Source organism: Engraulis encrasicolus, chromosome 6 (assembly GCF_034702125.1).
Source record: "Engraulis encrasicolus isolate BLACKSEA-1 chromosome 6, IST_EnEncr_1.0, whole genome shotgun sequence".
NCBI classification, from domain to species: domain Eukaryota; kingdom Metazoa; phylum Chordata; class Actinopteri; order Clupeiformes; family Engraulidae; genus Engraulis; species Engraulis encrasicolus.
Genome location: NC_085862.1, coordinates 14,812,155 through 14,838,987, shown reverse-complemented (window position 1 = coordinate 14,838,987; position 26,833 = coordinate 14,812,155). Strand labels below are relative to the sequence as shown.

Genomic DNA, 26,833 nt, shown 5'->3' with positions numbered 1-26,833 from the left:
AAAAAAAGAGTTGGTGTAGACTAGAGGCTGCTGCTGTTATGCGCGTGGCTTCGGAGATGCACATGTGCGCGTGTCAGAGATAATGAGAGAGGGAGTGAAAGCATTGGGTGATTTAGTTTCTGGCAAATATTCTTGTTCTTTTGGTGGAATAAGATGACGATGGTGAAGATGAGGAGGAGGCGGAGGATGGTGGTGGTGGTGGTGGTGTGTGTGTATGTGTGTGTGTGTGATCGTTTGGGACAGTTTGTCTTGAAAGATTAGGCAAAATAGTCTGGATGGTTTTTAGGCTTCAGTTGAGTGTACACTTGTCTGGTCACCAGACCTTAGCATTCATGGGCATGTCGTTGTGATTTGAGCGAAAGCACCTACAGTTCGCATACCAGGAGCCAAAAATGTCAAGCAATCTGAAAAAAAAAAAATTACAAAATATTCATCATGAATTTTGTTTTAGGCCTATTTTTGTTTATATTTTTGTTTTACTGCTGCTGTTGTCCCAAGCATGCAATCGAGTGTCAAATTATTTTGCCTTGTCGTGCTGTCATCTGAAACAGAACGACCATTTGACCTTTTGTTAATGGCTTCTTATAACCTACTAGCTTGTTTGTAACTTGGCATCAAGGGTCGTATGTTAGGCTATGGAAATGCCTTTGTAAAAGCACCCCAGTTTCTTGTTTAGGTCTATTGTGGCAGTGTGATCCAGCTGCATCAATGCAGGTGTGTGCTCATTTCAAAATCTCCAATTCAAACACTCAGTAATCTGGTTGAAATATATATATTTCTCTGGCACAAATAGATGCCTAATTTTGGTTATCTGTATGGTGTCTTTGTTATAAACTTCTGGGTGGGGCACTATCAGAGAGCGCCCGCACCGTGCTGTAGTCGATGACATTTTGGCGCTTGTGTAGTGCAGATTTGGTAACAAAACCATACACCGTATGTCCTGCAGAGGGCGCCAATGCACTGTGTACAATATGTACACTTCAGTGTAAATGTGTGCAGTGTAAATGAGTGGCAAAGGTCCTAAAATGTGTGTTGTAAATAGGCCTGATGCAGCGCATAACCGACATGATATCGTTTAATGTAGATGGAGATTGTTGGTGTTAGCACTTGAATCTTTGTCTAGATTAATGATTGTCTTACTGGTTTATAGCCTACACATCATATAGGCTAACAGGCCACAGCATACAGTATGCAAATGAAATGGACAAAATGAATATTAAAAGAAAACAAAGGAAACAAAGGAATAATAGACATTTCCAACAAGAGGCGTGGAGAGGCTTGAGCAACCTTCAAATAATTAGGCCATCACATTCACATACAGCTTGCTGTTCAGATTTAAATAAAAGGCATGCGACCATCATAGAATAGCCTATAGTTTTTAATGGTGATAATAATGATGCATTTTGTTTATAAGCACCTTTCAAAGATAAACAATAGTAAAATCAAGACACATTAAAAGCTCAGAGAATGTAAACACAAGATAAAACAAAACAGAGTTAAAAAAGGTTTAATGATTAGGCAAACTAAAACAGATGAATTTTCAGTCTGGATTTGAACAGGGGTATAGAGCCAATATTGTGGATATCAGGGGGAAGTGCATTTCAGAGCTGGTGGAGAGCAGAGCAATTGAAAGCTCTACTCCCCGTGGTACTGAGAAAGGTAGAGGGGACAGTGAGGAGGATGGAGTAGGTGGAACGGAGGGATCGAGAGGGAATAGCAAATTGGAGATTAGTCAAGATAAGGAGGGGCAAGGATGGCACTGATCGTGTGGAGGAGTATTTTTACATGAATTCTGAATTTGTTGGGGAGCCAGTGGAGAGGCTGTAGTCCAGGGGCAATGTAATGTAGGTTTGCTGTGGTTATATATATGTGATTATGGTTTGCTGTGCCTACCGTTTGCTGTGCTGTGGATACAATTAGTTTGTTGTGATTATCCCGTGTGTTTCAACTGACTGCCATCGGGATTTTTGAGGGAGACCACAGAGGAGATAGATAAGTATAGTAGTCAGTGCGGGTGGTGACAAGATTGTGTACAAGAATGGAGGTAGTGGGGGAGGTGAGGGAGGGGCAGAGACAATTTTTATTGCATGAAAGTAAGTAAACCGTGTGGTATTATTGATATGGGAGTGGGAGTATAGAGAGCCATGAAGCCACACACACGCACACACACACACACGCACGCACGCACGCACGCACGCACGCACGCACGCACGCACGCACGCACGCACGCACACACACACACACACACACACACACACACACACACACACACACACCGGTATTAAAACCTCACATACCCACCTACACATATTACAACCATACACATTCATGATGTGGGTCTAAAACTAAAAGTGTGTAGCATACATTAATGCAGTGCTAGCAGCTGGGGAAAAGCTGCTTTTCAGTCTCTTTTGGTTTTTGGACCAGCCTGTATACTGCTGGACTGGATGTCTGCGCTTCAGCCCTTGTGGCAGAGAGACATCCTTTCTCTAAATGAAATTGCAGTCAGTTTATTGGAGTCATGTAAAACATTTCAAACATAAAATAGCTTGGGACACAAATTCCTTATGTAGATTCTTTTCAGTCGGGTGTCATGTGGCAATAGGCTAGGATGTGAGATTTCAGTGGAACAGAAGGAAGAAAAGTGGTCTGGTGAAGACCGTGGAAGTTTCTGGTGTCGTCATACAATTACATCTGAGACGTGGGTCCCATCACGTCTGTGCTTTGTTAACTTCCAAAGGAAATTCTGAAACGGTCTGACTCATCACTGCAGTCTTACGACAGCAGAGGGAGCCCTTTCTTCAATCCAACGATTTACGCACGGGCAAACTCTCTTTTCCTTCGCCGAAAAAAAAGCGCACTGAGCTGTGATTGGCTGATTCCTCATCTCTGGCCAATAGGATTTCGTTTCTAGAGCCGCTGTGTAGAGGGTTGTCGTTTGGTTCCGATCCGAGAGTTCCGTGTAAACATTTGGTAGACGGGGGGTGGATTTGGTGCAAGTGGAAGCGTTGTTGGATTGATTGGAAGGTAAGATTAAGGCAGATACATAATGCAGAAGCATCCGCCTAACCTCCGCAGCTGCGTTATTCATTTAGTTAGCAAACGTTACAGAGAATCAGTCAGGAACGAGCAGGCTAATTCGTTACTGCTTGATTCAACCTGTCTTCAGTAGTGGTTACACAGTATCACAGAGGTCGGAACATGCTCTGTCGGTGAAGAGAAGTAGCAAGGTCGAAATGGAACGCTGGAAAAGTTTCGAGATTATTTAATGGCATTGTGTCGTCTTGCAACTTGGCACCCAACCGAACGTGCAAATCTGTTGGCCACTGCTCTGAAATAGCATACCTACCTACCCACACACAAGGACCATTGTCCACTGAAGTCACATAGCCAACTTCCCCATAACCTCACGTCAGGTGAATGTCCGTCACAGCAACATGAGTGTCCACTCTTCACCATACCAACCCATTAGCTAAAGCCTACAGTATGCTATGTCACTCGCTCCCAGCAGCCAGCTTTGACCATTTAGAAACAAGGAGAAAATCGCATAGGCTATAGCAGGGATGGGGAACCTATGTTTCGAGAGCCGTTTGTGGCCCTTGAGGCCGTTTTATTCAGTCTCCGACATAATTTCAATATCATGCCGCTTCACATGAAATATGACATATTTTGTAAAGGAATCTTAGACATTACAATTGCAATACAATTAAGTTAGGCCTATATCCACGGGACCAAGAGAAGGTGGGGTCTGTTTTAAACTTGTCTGCCTCCAATATAGCCCATAAGTGCAGGGAGAAATCCTGGTTTGTGTTCAAAGTGTGGCCCTTGGAGCACTTTGACGGCCCTTGGAGGAATTTGAAGTGGCCCCTTGAATGACAAAAGGTTCCCCACCCCTAGGCCTATAGGCTCGACAGACAAAAGATCAGACACACAGAAAGGGCCGTGGGCCTATCTCGAGGTGAAAATGTTTCCGTGAGCAGTTTTTTTCGCGCTGTAAGAATCAGCAGTTTAGATAGGCCATTAGTCCAGTCAGTGATTTTCCAACTTCGGGCTGGGGCCCACTGGTCAGTCCCGAAGGTATTCCAAGTGGGCCTTGGAAATTCACACCAGGAGAGGAGACACTGGCGACTGAATGCAACACATACAAGAAAGATAAAATTGCCTCACACTCTCGCGTTGTAGCCAAAGGTTTAATTTTGTGACAATGACTCGACCAAAATGACCTTCTTTATGACACTTTAATTAATTGATTAATAGATTAATCTATGAAATAAGAAAATGTTCTTTCTTTGCTTCAGCCCCTCTTACCATCAAGAACGTGGTTATGTTTATGAAATAATAAATAAATGTGAGGAATATGGCAGACGGGTCATTTCATGTGAAATCAGACACTTTGGGACCCGACCGACACGGATACTTGCTGTGCCTGTTTAGTAGCAAGGTAGCACCCCAGAACTGCATTTGTGTGAATCTGACACCAATATTAAGGGAGAAACAGACTAGCGAAGGTTTACATATGAGGGTAGGACACTATGCATTCAGCCTTGATTATATCAGTCAGTGTAAGTCACAAAAATGTGTCCGTGGTGTAATTTGAAAGCTCTTTTCTGGCTCTACAAATTACACAAACAGCATGGAACACAACAACCTTCAGAATATGAATTATCAAAAATTGAAAAAATAAAAATTGAATATCAAAAAAACTTATATTTTAAAATGTCCAGTTCCTTGTCTAAACATAACCTGCAATGTCATGAACAACACCTGAAATGCTGGTGTTTGGTTATTCATTTCAGAGACAGTGGAACTCAAATATATGGCATCATACAAATCACCTAGGCCTAGTAATAATATGGTGATACCATAGTAATATCACATGACAGCATGTCTATCGGAATATGTGAAGGATGGAGATGGTCCATGAGGATGCAGGAAGTTCAGTTTCACCTCTACAGTGCTCGGCATACATTCCTCAACACATGCTAGACACTAGTTGCCATCATATACAGCTACAATATACCCTTTGATGCTTGAATATTTTTTAAAAATCCTTTACTGAGCTTATTCTTTCAACCCTGCCTTCTCTGAATGCTTAAAATGGTCCCACTTTGTCCATTGACAATGGGCAGAAGCCGTGTAGTTTTTGAATACCTGGAATAGGGAGCGACATGGGTGCAGGGCCCAACGGGAAAATGCCCGGTAAATGCCAGATGGCCAGTCCAGCCCTGTCCCTGACACTACTCTATTACTACTTCATTACAACTCATTTCAACCTTTATGTCCCATTATCTCTGAAATGAGTAAAGAACCAAACACCACATTTTCAGGTGTTGTTTATGACCTTACAGGCTATGTTTAGACAAGAAACCAGCCATTTTAAAATATAAGTTTTTTTGATATTCAATTTTAAATTTTTCAATGTATCATAGAAACCAAAACGTTGCGTGAGGAATGTATTATCCGCTTTTTGATCAGGGCTTTAGTAAGTCCGCGTGGCGTTATTGACAGCTGATAGACGGCCAGCATATCAGTAGACTAGCTTTTCATGCTGACCGTACAATAACCTTGCGAGCTGCAAAGGCGAGCCACATGCTGCTCGAGCGTTGCGCAAGGAGGACTGTAGAACTGTGTACCGAAAATCAGGGGCGGTTCCAGACATTTATTCTTGGGGTGGCAAAGGGGTGGCGAAGTGTATTTCAGGGGGGCATGCTCCTATACTAAGGGGAAATTATAAACACTATATAATCGACACACACACACTTATGTGATACAGTGAATCCCTTAAAGTGAAACCCTGCAACCTAAAGTTCTATGTCTGAAATGATGTCAAGCATTAAGGCTATTGGTCACAATCATATTTCTTGGGGGGGCAAATGCCACCCCCTGCCACCCCTTAGAACCGCCCCTGCCGAAAATGTCCATTCAGAAGTTGATGTCCTTCTGGGTCATTTCACGTGAAATCAGACACTTTGGGACCCGACCGACCCGGATTTCGATCATACTTGGTGTGCCTTTTCAGTAGCAAGGTAGCACCACAGAACTGCATTGGTTTGAATCTGACACTAATATTAAGGGAGAAACAGACTAGGAAAGGTTCACATGTGAGGGTAGGACACTATACATTCAGCCTTGAATATATCAGTCAGTGTTAGTCACAAAAAGATGCCTGTGGTGTTGTTTGAAAGCTCTTTTCTGGCTCTACATATTACACAATCACCTTGGAATACAACTACTCTCAGAATATGAATTATGATAAATTGAAAAATTAAAAATTGAATATCTAAAAAACCTATATTTTAAAATGGCCAGTTCCTTGTCCAAACGTAGCCGGCAATGTCATGAGCAGCACCTAAAATGCTGGTGTTCGGTTTGTTATTCATTTCAGAGAGAATTTGACTCACAAATATGGCGTCATACAGACCACTTACTAATAATATGGTAATACCATAGTAGCATCACATGACAAAACAAAAACAAAACAAAAATGGTCAGTGTCCATGGTCCCAGGTTTCAGAAACTAAGGGGTCAAAGACGAAACAGGGTTTTCAGGACTCCAAAAAGTAAAACTGTTCCCTGACACCATTTTTCAACTTTTTTTGGGTACATTGGAGTGTAGAGTGATTAAGTTTATTATTTTCTGTTCAGAAAATAGTATGCAACATGCATTTTTACCCCATTTTTAACCATAAAATGTAATTTAGTGTAATACGGTGTTAAACAGTTGATAATGCAAAAAACATATAGATGACGTTAAAAAACTGAAATAAGCTACATAACATAGTAAAGGGCTATATTTAAGGTCTTCATCAAACCTAAAAAAATCTAGTAAAAGGCATTTGCAAATAGTTTTTGCAGTGTTTGTAGTCTTTCACCGAGTGCATTTCACCCATTTGGCTTTAAGAAGTTTTTCCACGGAAGAGAAAATCAGTTTAAAATACACAATTATTCATTTGTTGTATGCCCCCGCATGTGTTGTGCTAAACAAATAAGTTTCGTAAGAATTTGACTTTATTTTCACATAAAAATGTGCATTTCACTGAATGACCACAACTATTACACTGAATGATTCCTTGGCAAAAAAGCCTATATAAACAGCTATATTTTTCATTGCTATCATATTGTTACCATCATACTACAGTACTCAACGTCCTGAACGAGTGACAACAGAAATAAATGTTGTCAAATAATTGGCATTTTACTTAATATTGGGGCATTAAAACGTGTTTTGAAAAACTTCCAAGATCACAAGCTTAGAGGTAGGCTATAGTAGGCTATACTTAGGCCTAAAACAATAAAAAAGAAAATGTTGTCTGTTGACCTGCATATTTCGGGGGATCTCGATTAGGGTGTTCTGATAATTCATGTACAACTTCCAAAATCCCAGAATCTACCCAGTAATATGGTTGCTACATGGTAATAACAAGGTTGTAATGGAAATAACAATAAAAGTCATAATTTCAAGTAGTATCATCATATTATTGTATCTTATAGTAATATTGCAACTTATATTGCCATTTTGATTCTTAATATACAACTATGAACTGATTACACTGAATGAAGTAACCCTTAGACTGCATGTCACTGAATGACATCTCTTACACTGAAGGACGACCAAATATTTTTCACCTTATTTTTACCTTTTTACAAGCACTCAGTTAGTCACCTACATGAGACAATGACTTTGACCCACAATGTTTACTATGTGTATTTAGAAAATATGCTTATTTGGATGAATATCTGAGTATTTTTTGACATTTCACTGAATGACATCTGTTTTTGTGGACGCTGTTACCACAAGATAAAAATACAGAATTTTCGACTATTGAAGAACAAGACTCTCCCTTTGCATCATCACTTAAGGGGTCCCTAGGGGTCCTTTTGATGATGTCACATATTGTTGTGTGACTATCATTTTTTATTTTGACTTAAAAGCACCATGTTGATCTTATTACACTGAATGATATCTAAGGAATTGAACATCCGGGACAAAAGTCCCCAGATGATTTTAATACAGTATCAAAACAAAATAATAATGAAACGTGCTTTCAGAACACTTCTAGAATTATGCCCAGAGAGTGAAAAAAGAATTTTGTTCGTCATTTTGCATAATTATTCAAGGATGTATTGATGATTTTTAAGTTCGGACCATTACACTGAATGACATTTTTGCACTTTATGAGATTATTTCACACATAAATTGACAATTATTTTTCTTTAAATGTTACTGGAATGAGAAACCAGACTATGCTGTTTATCAGCATAACATTCAAAATTCATTCATTTACTTTTTTGATAGTTAAATGAGTGCGGAACAAAAAAAATGCACGTCTCGTCTTTGACCCTAAGGCAGATGTCCATTTATACACACCAAATGATGATATGTGAATGTTTGAACATTCCTTTCTTTGTGTACCTGTGCCATCTTCCCTTTACCGTACTTTAAAGAGATAATCAATGGCTACACTCTCATTTTTTACTCTACCAGTGCATTTGAAGCAACAGCTGTGTCTTTTGTAGATAGTGTATAAGTACGTCCCGTTGCAGTTACAGGTTCCACTACCAGAAGCACATCCTGATGATCCATGACAAGTCTATCTGGTCTGAAGGGAAAAGTGAAGGATGGAGATGGCCCATGAGGATGCAGGAAGTTCAGTTTCACCTCTCCAGTGCTCGGCATACATTCCTCAGCACATACTAGCCACCAGTTGCCATCATATACAGCTACAACATACCCTTTGATGCTTGAAAATGTAACACATTCCTTTACTGAGCTCACTCTTTCAACTCTGCCTTCTCTGAATGCTCAAAATGGCCTAACTTCCACTGTGTCCATTGACAATGGGCAGAAGCTGTGTAGTTTTTGAGTACCTGGAATAGTTCTTGCAGATTCAAACCTTTTCAACAGGTTCTCAGCTTCATGATGGTACATCTCTGTTGTGGCAAACTGGCAATGGATGTTCTTGACATTATCCTTGACAAATTCAAACAGTTGGTATGGCGTTACAATTTAATTGTCAATAGGACGTTGCAGACTTGCTCGTGCAGCAAGCCATTTAACTGTCCCTCCAACGCCATCACATGGACCTTTGCCATGTGATGTGGCAAAAAAGTGCCACTCTGCAGGTATGTGAAAATCTGCCTCGTGGTGGCACAAATTTGTTGTGTTTTTAAGGTTCTTATATTGTGCAGCACAGCCATCAGAAAAAATATAGGATCTTCTTTGGATGTTCTGTCATTGATGAAGTGTCACTGAGGAACTGAATTAGGAGCTTCTGAAACAGATGTACAGCAATTGTATCATGAATGTTGCAGTCTGAAATAACAACAAAACAGTTTTTTTCCCCAGTTTCAACTGATCTTGGTAGTAGCATACAAATGGATGGATTGTGGCCTGCACTGGTTGTTCCAGTGAAATGATTGAATAGCATCTTGAATTACAAAACTATAGTTTTAAAAACGTTCCTGGTTCAAGGGAGTCAGTCAAGGATAATGTCAAGAACATCCATTGCCAGTTTGCCACAACAGAGATGTACCATCATGAAGCTGAGAACCTGTTGAAAAGGTTTGAATCTGCAAGAACTATTCCAGGTACTCAAAAACTACACAGCTTCTGCCCATTGTCAATGGACACAGTGGAAGTTAGTGTTTGGAGGTAGGGTGCGCACATCCACAGGTAGTTGTCCAGGTGCTAGACAAAAAGTAGTAGGTAGTGTGATGAAGCGGTCTGCACACTGTGTATTAACTCCAAAAATACTTTATTTCATTTAAACATATGGCAACGTTTCGATCCAACAGAGGGATCTTCCTCAGGCAATGAGAACAATGGTCTAAGTTGACTTATATCACATGACCTCCAGGTAGGCCACCTGGCAGAAAGGTGAGCGCACCCTAAGGGAACCCACAGTGGAAGTTAGGCCATTTTGAGCATTCAGAGAAGGCAGAGTTGAAAGAGTGAGCTCAGTAAAGGAATGTGTTACATTTTCAAGCATCAAAGGGTATGTTGTAGCTGTATATGATGGCAACTGGTGGCTAGCATGTGCTGAGGAATGTATGCCGAGCACTGGAGAGGTGAAACTGAACTTCCTGCATCCTCATGGGCCATCTCCATCCTTCACTTTTCCCTTCAGACCAGATAGACTTGTCATGGATCATCAGGATGTGCTTCTGGTAGTGGAACCTGTAACTGCAACGGGACGTACTTATACATTATCTACAAAAGACACAGCTGTTGCTTCAAATGCACTGGTAGAGTACAAAATGAGAGTGTAGCCATTGATTATCTCTTTAAAGTACGGTAAAGGGAAGATGGCACAGGTACACAGAGAAGGAATGTTCAAACATTCACATATCATCATTTGGTGTGTATAAATGGACATCTGCCTTAGTTTCTGAAACCTGGGACCATGGACACTGACCATTTTTGTTTTGTTTTTGTTTTGTCATGTGATGCTACTATGGTATTACCATATTATTAGTAAGTGGTCTGTATGACGCCATATTTGTGAGTCAAATTCTCTCTGAAATGAATAACAAACCGAACACCAGCATTTTAGGTGCTGCTCATGACATTGCCGGCTACGTTTGGACAAGGAACTGGCCATTTTAAAATATAAGTTTTTTAGATATTCAATTTTTAATTTTTCAATTTATCATAATTCATATTCTAAGAGTAGTTGTATTCCAAGGTGATTGTGTAATATGTAGAGGCAGAAAAGAGCTTTCAAACAACACCACAGGCATCTTTTTGTGACTAACACTGACTGATATATTCAAGGCTGAATGTATAGTGTCCTACCCTCACATGTGAACCTTTCCTAGTCTGTTTCTCCCTTAATATTAGTGTCAGATTCAAACCAATGCAGTTCTGTGGTGCTACCTTGCTACTGAAAAGGCACACCAAGTATGATTGAAATCCGGGTCGGTCGGGTCCCAAAGTGTCTGATTTCACGTGAAATGACCCTTCTGTAGGCTATGCCTGCTTTGTTTTGCCTACTTTTCTAGACATTCTTCTTCTCTGTCAGCAGTCACTGGAAGTAGCAACAGAAGCGTGCTGACGCGTTCAAAATAAAAGCCACGAAAGACGGTCATAAAAGGCAAAACAAAAAAAACCCATTAAAAAAACCTGTTGCGTTATAACATTAACAAAATTGTCGGGCGATATTGACCTCAATAGTTAGCGCACCGTTAACGCATTAACGTTGCCCAGCCCTACATAATTCATATTCTGAAGGTTGTTGTATTCCATGCTGTTTGAGTAATTTGTAGAGCCAGAAAAGAGCTTTCAAACAACACCACAGGCATCTTGTCACTTACACTGACTGATATAATCAAGGCTGAATGCATAGTGTCCTACCCTCACATGTAAACCTTTGCTAGTCTGTTTCTCCCTTAATATTGGTGTCAGATTCACAAAAATGCAGTTCTGGGGTGCTACCTTGCTACTAAACAGGCACAGCAAGTATGATTGAAATCCGTGTCGGTTGGGTCCCAAAGTGTCTGATTTCACGTGAAATGACCCAGACAAAAACAAAGGCATAGGTGTGTGTGTTTGTGTGTGTGTGTGTGTGTGTGTGTGTGTGTGTGTGTGTGTGAATGACACAAACTGGTTATTATGACCTCAGTCAGCTCCGCCCTCTGTTTTGTACTATGAAAGAGGATGCAGGAAATGAACATGCATTTTTCAGCAACCTCTTGGCAGGTAAGACTTCATCTGCTAATTCTGCGTGTGTGTGTGTGTGTGTGTGTGTGTGTGTGTGTGTGTGTGTGTGTGTGTGTGTGTGTGTGTGTGTGTGTGCTGCAGTGCCTAAGTGTCTTTCCCGATGCTTGTTAGCCGGTTGACCTGCAGGGCGCTGACCTCCCACCTATGCACTGGACGAGGCCAGCCGAGACTAGAGATGACACGACCCAGCTCAAGTAAGAAACACACACACACACACACACACACACACACACACATATTTTAATATTTTTTATTTGGATCTCATCAGAAAGACAGCATTGCAGATCCAAATAGTGCTGGAAGCAAATTTCATTGTAGTCAGTAAGAACTGATCAGAGGACTGATTGCACACACACACACACACACACACACACACACACACACACACACACACACACACACACACACACACACACACACACACACACACACACGGCCCTGTGAAGTGTATCGCTGTTAATTCTGTAGAACTGTGTACCGAAAATGTCCATTCAGAAGTTGATGTCCTTCTGTAGGCTATGCCTGCTTTGTTTTGCCTACTTTTCTAGACATTCTTCTTCTCTGTGTCAGCAGTCACTAGAAGTAGCAACAGAAGCGTGCTGACGCGTTCAAAATAAAAGCCACGAAGGACGGTCATAAAAGGCAAAAAAAACCCAAAAAAAAACATTAAAATAACCTGTTGCGTTATAGCATTAACAAAATTGTCGGGCGATATTGACCTCAATAGTTAGCGCACCGTTAACGCATTAACGTTGCCCAGCCCTACTTTTCATACATGAAAAGGGGGATCTTCTCCATGGTCCACCATTTTGAATTTCCAAAAATAGCCATTTTAGCTGCAAAAATGACTGTACTTGGACCATGCTAGAAAATATTTGGTTAATACTTAGTAAACTTTCATGTAGCCTAAAGATCAAATTTGGCAATAGGCAGTCCAATTTCAATACGCAGCATAGTTGCAGTACCTTTTTTGACCATTTCTTGCACAGTGTCCCTTTAAAGTGCTGGGGGAAGCAGTATATGCCCCAGTGCCACACTCACCTACATCTCCATAGCATAGCATGAATAGCTAGCATGGCTGTACGTGCTTGTAAACAGTGACTACATTGTGCTGAAATTGGACTGCTCACCAGTCACCACAGTAGCACATGGCCAAAGGCTCACCATGGAGTGTCACTATTTATCACTATTTTTCTCTCTCTCTCTCTCTCGCTCGCTTTCAACATTTTCTCTTATTCAATCTCTCTCTCTCTCTCTCTCTCTCTCTCTCTCTCTCTCTCTCTCTCTCTCTCTCTCTCTCTCTCTCTCTGTCTATCTGTCTGTCTGTCTGCCTCTCTCTCTCTCTCTCTCTCTCTCTCTCTCTCTCTCTCTCTCTCTCTCTCTCTCTCTCTCTCTCTCTCTCTCTCTCTCTCTCTCTCTCTCTCATACACACACACGCACACCTATTGTGTGCTTGCATAGTTTTCACTGTGCTTCCCTGTATAAAGACTTTGTTTGATAAGGTGGTTTAGAAGTAGAAAGTAAATACATTGGCATTGAGCAGGTCTCCACCCCCTGATGCGGAGGAGACATTGATAATATTCTACTGAGAAGGGAAGCATACTATATTTAACATGATAAATACTTTGTCTCCCAAAGGTGTCAATATGGAATTTGACTTGAAGCCCTTACTATGATTAGGCTATGATATATTGATGCATGTAATGTGTGTTCTGCACTCAAAAAAATCCTTATTCGTGATTGTGCAGACTATTATGACTGATTGTCTTTGCAGTGTGTTTTTTATCTTTTTTTTAATCTGTTTTGTTTTTCTGTTTTTTTGTTTTCTTCTGACCACCGGTTGTGATCACTGGTCTTGAATTTGTATGCCAGCGCGTCAAGGCGCATGCTATGCCAGTCTTGTCACCTTAGGGTGCGCTCACCTTTCTGCCAGGTAGCCTACCTGTAGTTTATGTGACATAAGTCAACTCAGACCATTGTTCTCATTGCCTGAGGAAGATCCCTCTGTTGGATCGAAACGTTGCCGTATGCTAAAATGAAATAAAGTATTTTTGGTTAATAATACACAGTGTGCAGACCACTTCATCACACTACCTGATCAGGTGGTTTCCCATCTACAGTTGTTCCCTGTTGAGTTGAGATACAGTGTTTGTGAAATCACCAGTCAGGAATTTATTTCATGCATATAATAATAATAATAATAATAATAATAATAATAATAAAAATAATAATAATATATATTTTTTGTAGCATGCAGCTGTATGTTTCCTCAAGAAGCTGGGTGCAGTTTGTCATTCTGCATTGTGTGTGTGTGTGTGTGTGTGTGTGTGTGTGTGCGTGCGCTGTGTGTCTGTCTCTGTGTGTGTGTGTGTGTGTGTGTGTGTGTGTGTGTGTGTGTGTGTGTGTGTGTGCACGCTTGTGTGTGTGTGTGTGTGTTTTGTTGTGCAGACCTAGCAGAGTTCCGCAAGGCGTTTGCGAAGGCCCAGCACATCGCCATCATCACAGGGGCCGGGGTGAGCGCGGAGAGCGGGGTGCCCACCTTCAGAGGAGCAGGGGGGTACTGGAGGAAATGGCAGGCACAGGTACACACACACACACACACACACACACACACACACACACACACACACACACACACACACAGGGAAGCCGACATGGAGGGACAAAGGGGACAGTTGTCCCGGGCCCAGGGAAACAGGGGGCCCAGAATTGGGACCCCATTACATTGTATTTATTGAGAGGGGGCCCCTTTCAGATGATTTTGTCCCGGTCCCGGCCAAAGCTGTCAGCGACACACAGAGACACACACACACACACACACACACACACACACACACACACACACACACACACACACACACACACACACACACACACACATACATACATACACACACCTCAACTGATTATGGTTATGAAAAAAATACCATTTTACCTACATCGACGTGATTAATATTTTGTCATTTGTCAGCCATTTAATAAATTATAGTACCTGTTTCAGGTGTCCTAGTTATATTTCTCTCTCTCTTGTCTCTTGATCTGTCTTCATGTCCTTCTCTTTCTCTCAATCTCCCTTCTGTCTGTATTTTTCTCTCTACTGCTCCCCCCCCCCCCCCCCCGACTCTCTGTCTCTGTCTCTCTCTTGTTTCCAGGATCTGGCCACCCCGACCGCGTTCTCTCGTTCTCCGTCGCTAGTGTGGGAGTTCTACCATTACCGGCGTGAACTCATGATGACCAAGGAACCCAACCCGGCACACATCGCCATCGCTGAGTGTGAGGCACGACTTGCCAAACAGGTGAGAACTCTCTCGAGCTCACTCACTCACACACACACACACACACACACTCGCACACACGCATGAGTGAAGTGCATATTCATTATAGGGAAAAAGCTGAACTCTGGACATCATTGACTAAAAAAGGACATTTTGCCATTGGGACATCCCAGAGCAAAACCACTGCTGTCCCTGGTAGAGGCATAGTAATTATATAGCAATTTTTAGCTGCAAAAATGACTCTACTTGGACCATGCTAGAAAATATTTGTTTATTACTTAGTAAACTTTCATGAAAATGTCAAATTTGGCAATAGGCAGCCCAGTTTCAACGAGCAGCATAGTTGCAGTACCTTTTTTGACCATTTCTTGCACAGTGTCCCTTTAAGACTTCAGATCGGACATGCTGTACTAATGGGGTGGAACAATGTGTGTTGTCTGATACATGTATAGAAATGTACAACAAAGCTGACTTTTTGAGTTCCTTGAAAATGAAGGCATCCCATACGCCTGTCTGGATAAGGACACAGGTTGACCACCGACGTTGTACCAGTGGAAAGAACAAGGCTGGTCTCCTATACCAGTTGTTTATTTTTTTTTCTTAAAGGGACACTGTGCTGGAAATGGTCAAAAAAGGTACTGCAACTATGCTGCTTATTGAAATTGGGCTGCCTATTGCCAAATTTGATCTTTACATGAAATTTACTCAGTATTAGACACATATTTTCTAGTATGGTCCAAGTACAGTCATTTTCGCAGCTAAAAATGGCTATTTTTGGAAGTTCAAAATGGCGGACCATGGAGAAGATCCCCCTTTTCATGTATGAAAAGTGCAATTTTTCCAGTCATAATGAATACTTAGAATTTGATGCTGGTGGTAAGTATTCATGAAAAAGGTAACATTAGTGAATGGGCAGCATGAATTCTGGAAATAAACAACTAAAAATCTCACACAGGCTCCCCATTAACTGCGCCCGAGACATACCACGCCCCGTAACCCAAACTTCTACACATACATTCGTACTAAAAAAAAATGAATGCTCGAGATATTAAACAATACCTTCATAGCTTTATATGGGGTCCAAATATATGTTCATTTTGTTTTGATTTGGTCAACGTAAAATGTTCACAAGTAGAATTTTGAGCACAACCTCAATGCAGACAGAGTGGCCCCACTCTCACTAGGTCCCTGAAAACATAACTGGTTTGTTACCGCCAAGGAGGTTATGTTTTCGGTGGCGTTGGTTTGTCTGTTTGTCTGTCTGTTTGTTTGTTTATCAGCAGGATAGCACAAAAACGTAAATTGAATTGTGGGACAGGGCACATTTTGACATTCCAGTTTCTAACTCCACAACAAGTAGGCAGAAAGACTTAAAATAATAAAAATAGAGTGTAACATAGTCAAATGTACAATCAAACAGCTTCCTTTGCAGAGGCCTTCACTAAATGAGTGCATTTCTAGTATTATAAATGTAATTTCTAAGATTTCTTTGGTAATTGTATTGAAATGACTGCAATGTAACAATGTAATATAATGGTATATAATGTATGACTTGCGTTGTAGGGTCGATCTGTGGTGGTCATCACTCAGAACATTGATGAGCTGCATCGGAGGGCTGGCTCCAAACATGTCCTGGAAATCCACGGTGAGCATGCTTAGAATCATGCCTTTAAGGCGGATTCATAGTTAAAGTAACTGGCGCTAACCTCATTCATACCTCCCTGGCGACGATGGGGTGCGCTCAAAATGACGTCACACGCCCCTCCGCAAGCTGCCGCGGCGCGAGGTCGTGCACCCCACATTTTTTGTAACTTGGTGTGCGCCACCAGCAACCATGCATGTAGGCAGACAAAGCAGGAGTAGCGAAGAAATATGGCTACAGCTACTGTACTACAGAATGGACCCTGCATCATTTTGAGGATAATAAAATGTCTTAGATAGTTATTTTATCTTCTCCCTTAAATGTTGTTCAGTGAAACAATTGTTTACTTTGTTCAGAAGCACGTCGGGATTGGCGATCTATTTATAAATTCTGCAGCCAGAACAATGCTCTCATATGGTCTTGGAATGATCTGGCAATGTAGGCTACAACAAAAATCTATGTTTCATTGTGGAAAGTCATAAGTCAGACGTTCAGTAGCCATACAGCAGCCGTGTTTGGCTTTCTATTTTTATACATCTCTAGAACTCCTGCTGCGAGTTGCGACAGATTCTGCCGTTTCTCTCATGAACAGCAGAGGGCACACTTCCGAAAATGCAAGCAAAAGCCTGTAAATGGCGCTTTTGATTATGAATGGTCTGCCACAATTTAATGGTTCTCGCGCCAAATGCGCCAAATTACGCACTTAAAGTATGCGGAGCCCTTTAAGGGGTTTTCACACCTGGTCTCTTTCAGCCATTTAAGTGAACTCAGACCTGTGACTCCGCATTTTCTGTGCATATGTGAACGCTCCAAAGTGTACCCAGACCCCTTGGAAGTGAACCGTACTGAGACCTTCATTGACGTGGTCTCAGTACGGTTCGCTTATGAGTCCTGACAAGTTGCACTTGTGGGTAGGTGTAATCACTTAAAGAGAGTTCTAGAGGACCTGGTTTGATCAAAAAGAGGACTGACACACCACAAAAGTCTAACAGGACCAGAAAGATTAGCCGGTTCTTATTCTAAGACACTCACAATCTGAAAACAGAACTGAGTCCTTTTGCTGTCGGTTCACTTTTTGGTCCACTTAAAGAGGACTGAGTTCGGTTCACTTAAAGAGGTCTAGGTGTGAAAATGCCCCTAATTGTTGCTGATGAACCAGACAGTTAATCATTTCTAACCAGCAAGTGAATTAGTTAACAACTAGTGTCCTGGTGGAATCCTGCAATGACTAGGGCCATGACAATATACAGTATACAGTATATACGTTTGTATATACTAAATAGAGAGAGAGAGAGAGAGAGAGAGAGAGAGAGAGAGAGAGAGAGAGAGAGAGAGAGAGAGAGAGAGAGACCTTAATGGGTAAACTACATTTTATTCATTTGCTTTCTTTTCAAAATACTGTTTAAAGTAAAGTTTACTTTTACATACTCCACTCACAAGAACTGAACTTGGAAAAACAGCCTTTTCACCATAAGAACCCGTAACAGAGGTGTTCCTGTACATTCCGCCACTTGGGGCTTGAACCTGCCACCTCCTAGTTTGGGCATGGCAAGCACAGCACGATACCGCTGAGCTAAAGGACTAGCACTACCAATACTGTATGAGGCTTCACGAGGTAGCTTTACTAACAGTCCACGCCACACTCTGCTGGTTGGCCTCCGTTACACTCCAAAAGCTGGGAATGAACTTCAAGTCACTCTAAATCTGGAAGTTCTTCCACCCATAAATTATTTTAAAGACCTCCTAAAATCATCATTAACCGACCACTGTAATTTTTTTACATTTAATTTCTTGTTTGCTGTCTGCCTTATAGTTTTCTATGTATACTCTGTTTTAAGAGATTATTTCTGTTTAGATGTGATGTAGCTGTGGTTTATCTTGTCTCTTGTGTTTTTATTGTGACATAACTTTTTAAGCCGCCTTCTTGGCCAGGACTCCCTGGCCTATTAAATATTAAATAAATAATATTATATATTAAACAATGTGTATATAAACCTTTTCAACTGGAAAGTAGAGTGGAGGATAATATTTTAGAATAGGGCTCACATTTTACCCGTGAATACATGCCTAACTGTTTGTATATGTGACTTAGTATAAGATTTGTTGAGCAAAATCAACCACTTGTATTTCATTACGTGTATTTCGTGTGCGTGCGTGCGTGTGTTTATTCACAGGTAGCCTTTTCAAGACACGCTGTACAATATGTGGAAACATAGCTGCCAATCACAAGAGCCCCATCTGCCCAGCGCTTGAAGGGAAAGGGTCAGAACCCCTGACGCACACACACACACACACACACACACACACATCCAAATCCTCACTTTAATATCTTTGTGGGGCCCTCCCATTTCTGGCTTCATTTCATTTCCTCCCATTTCATGACTTCCACTCATATTAACCCAAACAGTAGCTAAAGAATGCTAAACTGTTCCCACACCAAAACAATCCCTTACTTTAACCTGTCAGTGAGGAACTATTTTTACACTTTTCACACAAAACTACTATAAAAACACTGATAGATTTATGGGGTCCAAAATGTGGGCCCCACAAAGTACCATGACAAGAATTTTGCTACTTTAGTGGGGACATCCGTCCCCCATAATGGTTGTTAAGTACACAAACACACACACACACACACACACACACACACACACACACACACACACACACACACACACACACACACACACTTGCGTGCATGCGCACACAGATAGTCTGTCTTCAATATAGAATTATTTATACATCAATATTCCATTTCCAATTGCTGTCTGTAGCTCCACACACCACTGTGTTCCAGAATGTGTACTGTCAGTTTCCTGTGCTATGAAGACATCACTTTATGTTCTGTCTCTTTAGTGCTCCCGACCCGAAGGCAAAAGATGCTGGCATACCAGTTGAACAACTACCCAGGTTTGTGTGTGTGTGTGTGTGTGTGTGTGTGTGTGTGTGTGTGTGTGTGTGCGTGTGTGTGTGTGATTGTGTGTTTGTTTGTATTGTGTGTTTTAATTACTTCGATTAGGAACTGCATTATCTTAACTTGGTTACGTGTGTAATTAGATTCTAGTCCAGTTTTAATTTCTGTTTTGTATTGTGGGCATAGTAGTGCCGCCTACTCTGCCTGAGACTGAGTCACTTAGTTTGGCTTGCAATTACAAGTATTTTCCAGTAGGGGGCAACATTGTGTAGCTCTCAGCTCAGCTCAGTCTATTTTTATCTATTATTTATAATAATAAAACCCTCATTGTACAGGATCATAATACGGCATGTATCCATGTATTGACATGGAATGAGCCCTCACTGACTGAACTGACATTAATGTGATAATGTTACAGACCACGGTAAGGTTTGTTTATTGCACCATTGCATTTCCAATGCAAAGTCTTTTAAAAGTTTACTATCCAGCGTATCTCTATAAGCACTTTTTCTTTGGGCTTTGAAGATGTTCAGCTCCTCAACCAAGGATCTAAATCAGTTCTGGTTGATGTCAAGTGAATGCTAGGAGTTATACTTCTCTTGACCCCCTACTTTGATAAAGGAGTCACAGTTGCTATGGGCGTACATTAACATGCTTATTCCATTATCAGTCTATTTGATAGCCTATGGTCAGCCACTCTCCCAAATTTCGTCCGGCCAACTACATGAATCATATATAATAATACGTTTTCAATCTGGGTTTAGTGTTAGCCTGGGAAGCCATGCTGCCTTGCACAATCGTTCTGATCTGACAGACATCTCACTTAAGCGCTGGCAATAGTCTGGTTAGTTTAGGGTTAGAATCTTACCATCTCGGGGGGCGCTGTGGTGCAGCGCACTTAAGCCCCCCCACATTTGGGCTTGCATGCCCAGGGGCACCCAGGTTCGAATCCGGCCTAGGTCATTTTCCAACCCTACCTTCTCTTTCTCTCCACTAATTTCATGTGAAATCTTCACGGTCTCTTTCAATAAAGGCCCAAAACGCCCTTGAAAAAAACCTTCTTACCATCTCTGGCATTACACCTCTGTTATTCATTGAATACAGCTCTGTAATAAACAATATGCTTCACATAGTTTTACGTCACATTGCATTACATTACATTGCACAGCTGATGCTTTTATCCAAAGCAATTTACAGTTATTTTTAAGTACAGGGCATTAGTTACAGCCCCTGGATCAATGTAGGGTTGCTCAAGGGCACCTCAGTCATGGAGTGTGGTGGGGAGTGGAAGGATGTGATTTGAACCTGCAACCCTCTGATCTAAAGCCCCTCTCCTCAATCACTAGGCCACGGCTGCCCCATTTTCGACCAATCATAGCACTGATCAATGCCCTGGTATAGAGTCACTGGGAGTGTTGGCTTGTTGCAATACGGACAGGACAACCAATTTGGGTAACACTTTAGATTCTAGATTAGATTCCAAAGTTTACAATAACGATCCCTTGAAAAGCTTTATTAACATGTTACTAACATGTGTTACTGAACTAGTTATGGGAGATTGGGGGCCCATAATTGGGTCTTCATTACATTGAATGTATAGGGAAGGGTTGCCCTTTCAGAGAACTTTGTCATGGGCCCAGCCAAAGCTGTCAGCGGCCCTGCTCACTGCTACAGTATCAATAGCCCGTCATCCTTCCATTAAAACTACTCTACACTAAATTAAACTTTCTCTACAAAGGTTGTTTTTACTGTGTGTGTTCTTACCGCTTCTGCTTCTGATGCTTGTGTGTGTGTGTGTGTGTGTGTGTGTGTGTTGATGTGTGTGTTGATGTGTGTGTTTATGTGTGTGTGCGCCTGTGTGTGTGTGCGCGTGTGTGTGTTCTTCAGATGTGAAGTGCGCGGCTGTAACGGGCTCCTGCGTCCGCATGTGGTGTGGTTTGGGGAGACGCTGGACTCTGACATCCTGACTGCAGTGGAACAGGAACTGGACATGTGCGATCTCTGTCTTGTGGTGAGTGTGTGTGTGTGTGAGTGTGAGGGTGTGTGTGAGTGTGTGTGTGTGTGTGTGTGAGGGAGAGAGAGAGTGTGCGATCTCTGCCTCTTGTGTGTGTGCGTGTGCGTGTATGTGTACGTGTTGTGCCATGTGTGTGCTTGTGGTTGGGGGTGAGTGAGTGGGGGTGGGTTGGGGTTAGTGAGTGAGTTACTTATGCATGCGTATGTGTGTGCGTGCGTGTGTGTGTAGGTTGGCACCTCATCCATAGTGTACCCGGCAGCCATGTTTGCACCCCAAGTGGCAGCCAGGGGAGTTCCAGTGGCAGAATTCAACATGGAGGACACCCCCGCCACCATGAGATTCAGGTCTCTCACACACACACACACACACACACACACACACACACACACACACACACACACACACACACACACACACAAACAGGCATACCCAAAAAGTAAAAAAGTACTCTCCCTGTCTCTCTCTCTCTGTCTCTCTCTCTCTCTCTCTCTCTCTCTCTCTCTCTCTCTCTCTCTCATTCATTCATTCATTCATTCATTCATTCATTCATTCATTCATACACACACACACACACACACACACACACACACACACACACACACACACACACACACACACACACACACACACACACACACACAGATGGACACACAAAAAATCACCCATATGAGAGTATGGTACTCACACACATTCTTCCTCTGTGCATGTGTGCGTGCGTGTGTCTGTGTGTGTGTGTGTGTGTGTGTGTGTGTGTGTGTGTGTGTGTGTGTGTGTGTGTGTGTGTGTGTGTGTGTGTGTGTGTGTGTGTGTGTGTGTGTGTGTGTGTGTGTTCTCTCCTACAGGTTCCACTTTGAGGGGCCTTGTGGCAGCACTCTCCCCCCCGCTCTGGAGCGTCACGAGACTGAAACCATCAACTGATTGTCCGCCCTCTTCTCTTTCTTTCTCTTTCTCTTTCTCTTCATCACGCCATCTTTATCTCTCTCGCTCTTGCTCTTTCTCTTCATTACGCCATCTTTTTTCTCTCTCTGCTTTCATCTCTTTCACACCTCCTTTCATTCTGTTTTTTTGGGGTTTTTTCGTTTTTCATTATGCTGCATCTATTGCTTTACCCACCTTTCCCTTGCCACTTTTTCTCTCTTTCTTTCCTCTCATCCCTCACTCTTTCTCTCTTTCTTGATTTGCTTTTTTCTGTCTCTCTGTCTCTCCTTCTTTTCTTTTTCCTCCCCTCTGTTCACTAGGGCTGTAATGATACACTCGACTCAACGTTCAGTTCGTATCACGATTTTTGACCTACGGTTCGATACACTCCACAATTGAAATGATTAAATGCATCTCATTTGAAGCTTGGAAGCATTACTACAATGTATCATGTGGTTGTTTTCTGGACTGAAGGAATGTCAGTCCCTGCAATGTTAGAATAAAAAGAAAACAACAAGAAAGAAGAAAAATTGAGTGCGATCCATTTCCTACGACTAGATTACTTCAGAGACGCACCAACAAGACGGAAGAGCGCGGTGTGTTGAAGATAACCTTGGACTGAAGGATAACAAAACTCTGAAACGATACTGCCTCCATACATCACGGTACAGTATCGTGACTCTGAGTATCAAGATGGGTTCTGGGTTCTGGGATCTGGGTTCGTTCCAATGTCATTACAGCCCTACTGTTCACACCTCCGTCTCTCCCAGGACCTCTGTCTGTCTGTCCGTCGTCCCTGCTGCACTTGAAATAGTCATCACATGATTGTGCTTGGTTGAATTTGCTCTGTCTGCTCATAAAAATGTGTGTGTGGGTGTGGGTGTGGGTGTGGGTGTGTGTGTGTGTGTGTGTGGGTGTGGGTGTGGGTGTGGGTGTGTGTGTGTGTGTGTGTGAAGTGTGAACGTTAGGGGTGTGGGGAAAATTTTTGAAAATAGTCACGACTATTCATGCAAATAGTCATGCTGTGCAATATATCGAATTTATATGGCGATATCAATATTGCTGTGAAATGATATCAAATTTCTTAATATCGAGTTGAAACCATTTTTTGTTATTTCTCTATACTGCCAAAAGTAGGCTATATGTTACACGCAATACAGTACATTTCCCTCCACTTGAGCAATTACGAGTACAGAGCAGACTTACTGCCCAACGCTCATGCAGAACACTACTGTGTGTTTCTCTACGGCTCTCCACTCACACTGCTGAGAGGAAGGAAGATTGTGATTTGTTTGGCACAATTGTTTTTCTTAAATAAAAAAAAATGTGATATCAATACTGACTGAAATAATCGTGATATTTATTTTTCCCATAATCGAGCTGCCCTTGTCATGACGATGCATCGCGATACTTATTTTCATGATATACTGCATCGATTCATAACAATATATCACAATACTTATTTTCCCGATATACTGCATCGATTAATGACAATCAATTACTTGATAATAATAAATTATTATTTTGTTCAACAGAGAGCAGGTAATATTTATGTTGTGGTGGAAGCTAAAAGGCTAAAATAAAATGAACTGACTTAATGAATGCTACACCGCAACTGACAAATAAGCAGCATTTTAACACATTTACTGACATAAATATTGCAATGCATCAGAATAGTATATGAATCGCAATGCATCATGATAAAATCGCATCGTGGCATCGTGATGCAAATTGAATCGTGAACACTTTGCCAATACCCACACCTAGTGTGTGTGTGTGTGTATGCGCGCATGTGTGAGTCAGATTGAGAGAGGGAATGTCTGTTTGTGTAAAAGTGGAGTTTGTATGTGTGTGTGTGTGTGTCAGAGGGAGTGTCAGAAAAATGAGTTTGCACAATTCTTTGTGTGTATATGTAGCTGATATGTGTGTATGTGTTCACTATCTGGTGGACCGTGGCTACGCCTGATCTAATTGTTTGCCATTAAAGATTGTGTGATCAAAAGGGACTTGAATAGTGGCAGAATAAAGGAACTGTTATGAATTCACTCAAATGAATGGCTGGCAAATCACTCTGTGTGTGTGTGTGTGTGTGTGTGTGTGTGTGTGTGTGTGTGTGTGTGTGTGTGTGTGTGTGTGTGTGTGTGTGAGGAGATCCAAATAAAAGTATTAAACTGTGCGTGTGCATGTGTGTGTTTGTGTCTGTGTGTGTGGGATCTGTAATGTAACCATGTGAAGCATAAAAGATAAAATAAAAAAGTGCATATTAAGGTTTTAACTTGGCAAAATATGTTTTTTTGTGGTTGTTTTTGTTGTTTATGACCAAACAAGCAAAAAAAAGTGCATAAGCAAGCCTTTATTGACAGCTTATAGTTAGGAAGATTATGAGCCTAGACAGCAGTGGATATAGGAGTCAATGGGAGTACCCCACAAAGATGGTAATGAAACTGTATGTGTGCGTGCATGTGCATGTGTGTCTGACTTCAGTGAGTGTGCATTTGTGTGTCTGAATTAGTGTGTGTGTGAGTCCATGTGCGTGTATGCATGCTGCATGCATGTATGTCTACCTTGAGTGAGCGTGCGTACATGTGTGTACAAATGAGTGTGTTTTTGTGTGTGTGTGCGCGCACACGTGCATGCTGCATGCAGGTGTGTCTGAGTTGAGTGAGTGTGCGTACATGTGTGTCTGAATCAGTGTGTGTGTGTGTGTGCGTGCACATGTGTGTCTGAATTAGTGTGTGTGTGTGTGCGTGCGTGTGTGTGCGCAGATGCACAGATGTTCCTCGTGCTGTCAGGAGAATTGTTCAGGGCAAAGAGAAAATCACTATCCTCATGTCACAACCCCTCCTCTCACCTGCTCACACACGCACACACACACGTGCGCGCGCAGCACGCACACACGCATGCACACACACACACATGCACACACGCATGCACACTCATATATATATATACAGTGCCCTCCATAATTATTGGCACCCCTGGTTGAGATGTGTTTTTTAGCTTCCAATTATTATTATTTTTCTCTAAATAATATGGGACCTTAATGGAAAAAAAGAGAAAAATCCAACCTTCAATACAAGTGCATTTATTCAGTGGGGAAAAAACCCCACATAAAGAAATAATTATTTGACATCAAATAATGTGTGTCACAATTATTAGCACCCCTGTTGTTAATATTTTGTACAACCCCCTTTTGCCAACAAAACAGCACCTAATCTTCTCCTATAATGTTTCACAAGATGGGAAAAGACAGAAAGAGGGATCTTCAGCCATTCCTCTTTGCAGAATATCTCTAAATCATCCAGAGACCTGGGTCCTCTCCTCTGTACTCTCCTCTTCAGCTCACCCCACAGGTTCTCAATGGGGTTGAGGTCTGGGGACTGAGATGGCCATGGGAGGAGCTTGATTTTGTGTCTGGTTAACCATTTCTGTGTAGATTTGGCCATATGTTTAGGGTCATTGTCTTGCTGAAAGACCCAGTGACGACCCATCTTCAGCTTTTTGGCAGAGGGCAACAGATTTTGATTTAAAATGTCCTGGTATTTCAAAGCATTCATGATGCCATGCACCCTAACAAGGTTCCCAGGGCCTTTGGAAGCGAAACAGCCCCACAGCATCACTGACCCACCCCCATACTTCACAGTGGGTATGAGGTGCTTTTCAGCATGCGCATCTTTCGTGGCACGCCAGACCCACTTAGAGTGTTTGTTGCCAAAAAACTCAATCTTGGTCTCATCTGACCAAAGCACACGGTCCCAGTTGAAGCCCCAATACCGCTGGGCGAACTCCAGACGTTTGCGTTTATGATTGTGGGTGAGGAAAGGTTTTCTCCGTGCATGCCTCCCAAACAGCTTGTTGGCGTGTAGACAGCGCCTGATGGTTGATTTGGAGACTTTGTGACCCCAGGATGCTACCATTTGTTGTAATTCTGTAACAGTGAGCTTTGGAGATATTTTGATTTCTCTTGCCATCCTCCTCACTGTGCGTGGTGGCAAAATAAACTTGGGTCCTCGTCCAGGCTTGTTTACCACTGTTCCAGTTGTTTTGAACTTCTTAATTATTCCTCTCACAGTAGATATGGGCAGCTGCAGTTGAGTGGCAATCTTCTTGTAGCCTCTGCCTGACCTGTGAAGGTCGACGCACATCTGCCTCACTTGTATGCTGTGTTCCTTTGTCTTTCCCATGTTTAAGAGTGGATAAGAGAAATGGCCTCGGTGTCACGTCATATTTATACCCCAGGGAAACAGGAAGTGATGAATTACTAATTAAATGTTCCTACATACTCTGGTAAACTTTGTAAACTACTGTAGAAATGACAGATATGCTTCAATTATATTTATTTCCTGGGAAT

At 41.9% G+C, this 26,833-nt stretch overlaps 1 protein-coding gene across 1 annotated transcript; it reads left to right on the top strand.

The window, feature by feature from the left end:
- The first annotated feature begins 2,937 nt into the window (after positions 1 to 2,937).
- LOC134450766 (NAD-dependent protein deacylase sirtuin-5, mitochondrial-like) lies at positions 2,938 to 24,533 on the top strand. Its single transcript, XM_063200744.1, has 10 exons — positions 2,938 to 3,027; positions 11,801 to 11,913; positions 14,168 to 14,301; positions 14,872 to 15,015; positions 16,558 to 16,639; positions 18,811 to 18,898; positions 19,493 to 19,546; positions 21,438 to 21,561; positions 21,793 to 21,908; positions 22,407 to 24,533. Exons 2-10 carry the CDS (start codon positions 11,820 to 11,822, stop codon positions 22,480 to 22,482), a joined length of 912 nt encoding a protein of 303 aa, XP_063056814.1. The 5' UTR covers positions 2,938 to 3,027; positions 11,801 to 11,819; the 3' UTR covers positions 22,483 to 24,533.
- Positions 24,534 to 26,833: the final 2,300 nt, after the last annotated feature.

What these genes read in the sequence shown, in the direction of transcription:
- LOC134450766 (XM_063200744.1), top strand. Translation starts at nt 11,820, where the DNA reads ATGCTTGTTAGCCGGTTGACCTGCAGGGCGCTGACCTCCCACCTATGC. An exon ending in GGAGGAAATGGCAGGCACAG is followed by an intron (nt 14,302 to 14,871) that starts GTACACACACAC and finishes TCTTGTTTCCAG; the next exon opens with GATCTGGCCACCCCGACCGC. An exon ending in AGGCACGACTTGCCAAACAG is followed by an intron (nt 15,016 to 16,557) that starts GTGAGAACTCTC and finishes CTTGCGTTGTAG; the next exon opens with GGTCGATCTGTGGTGGTCAT.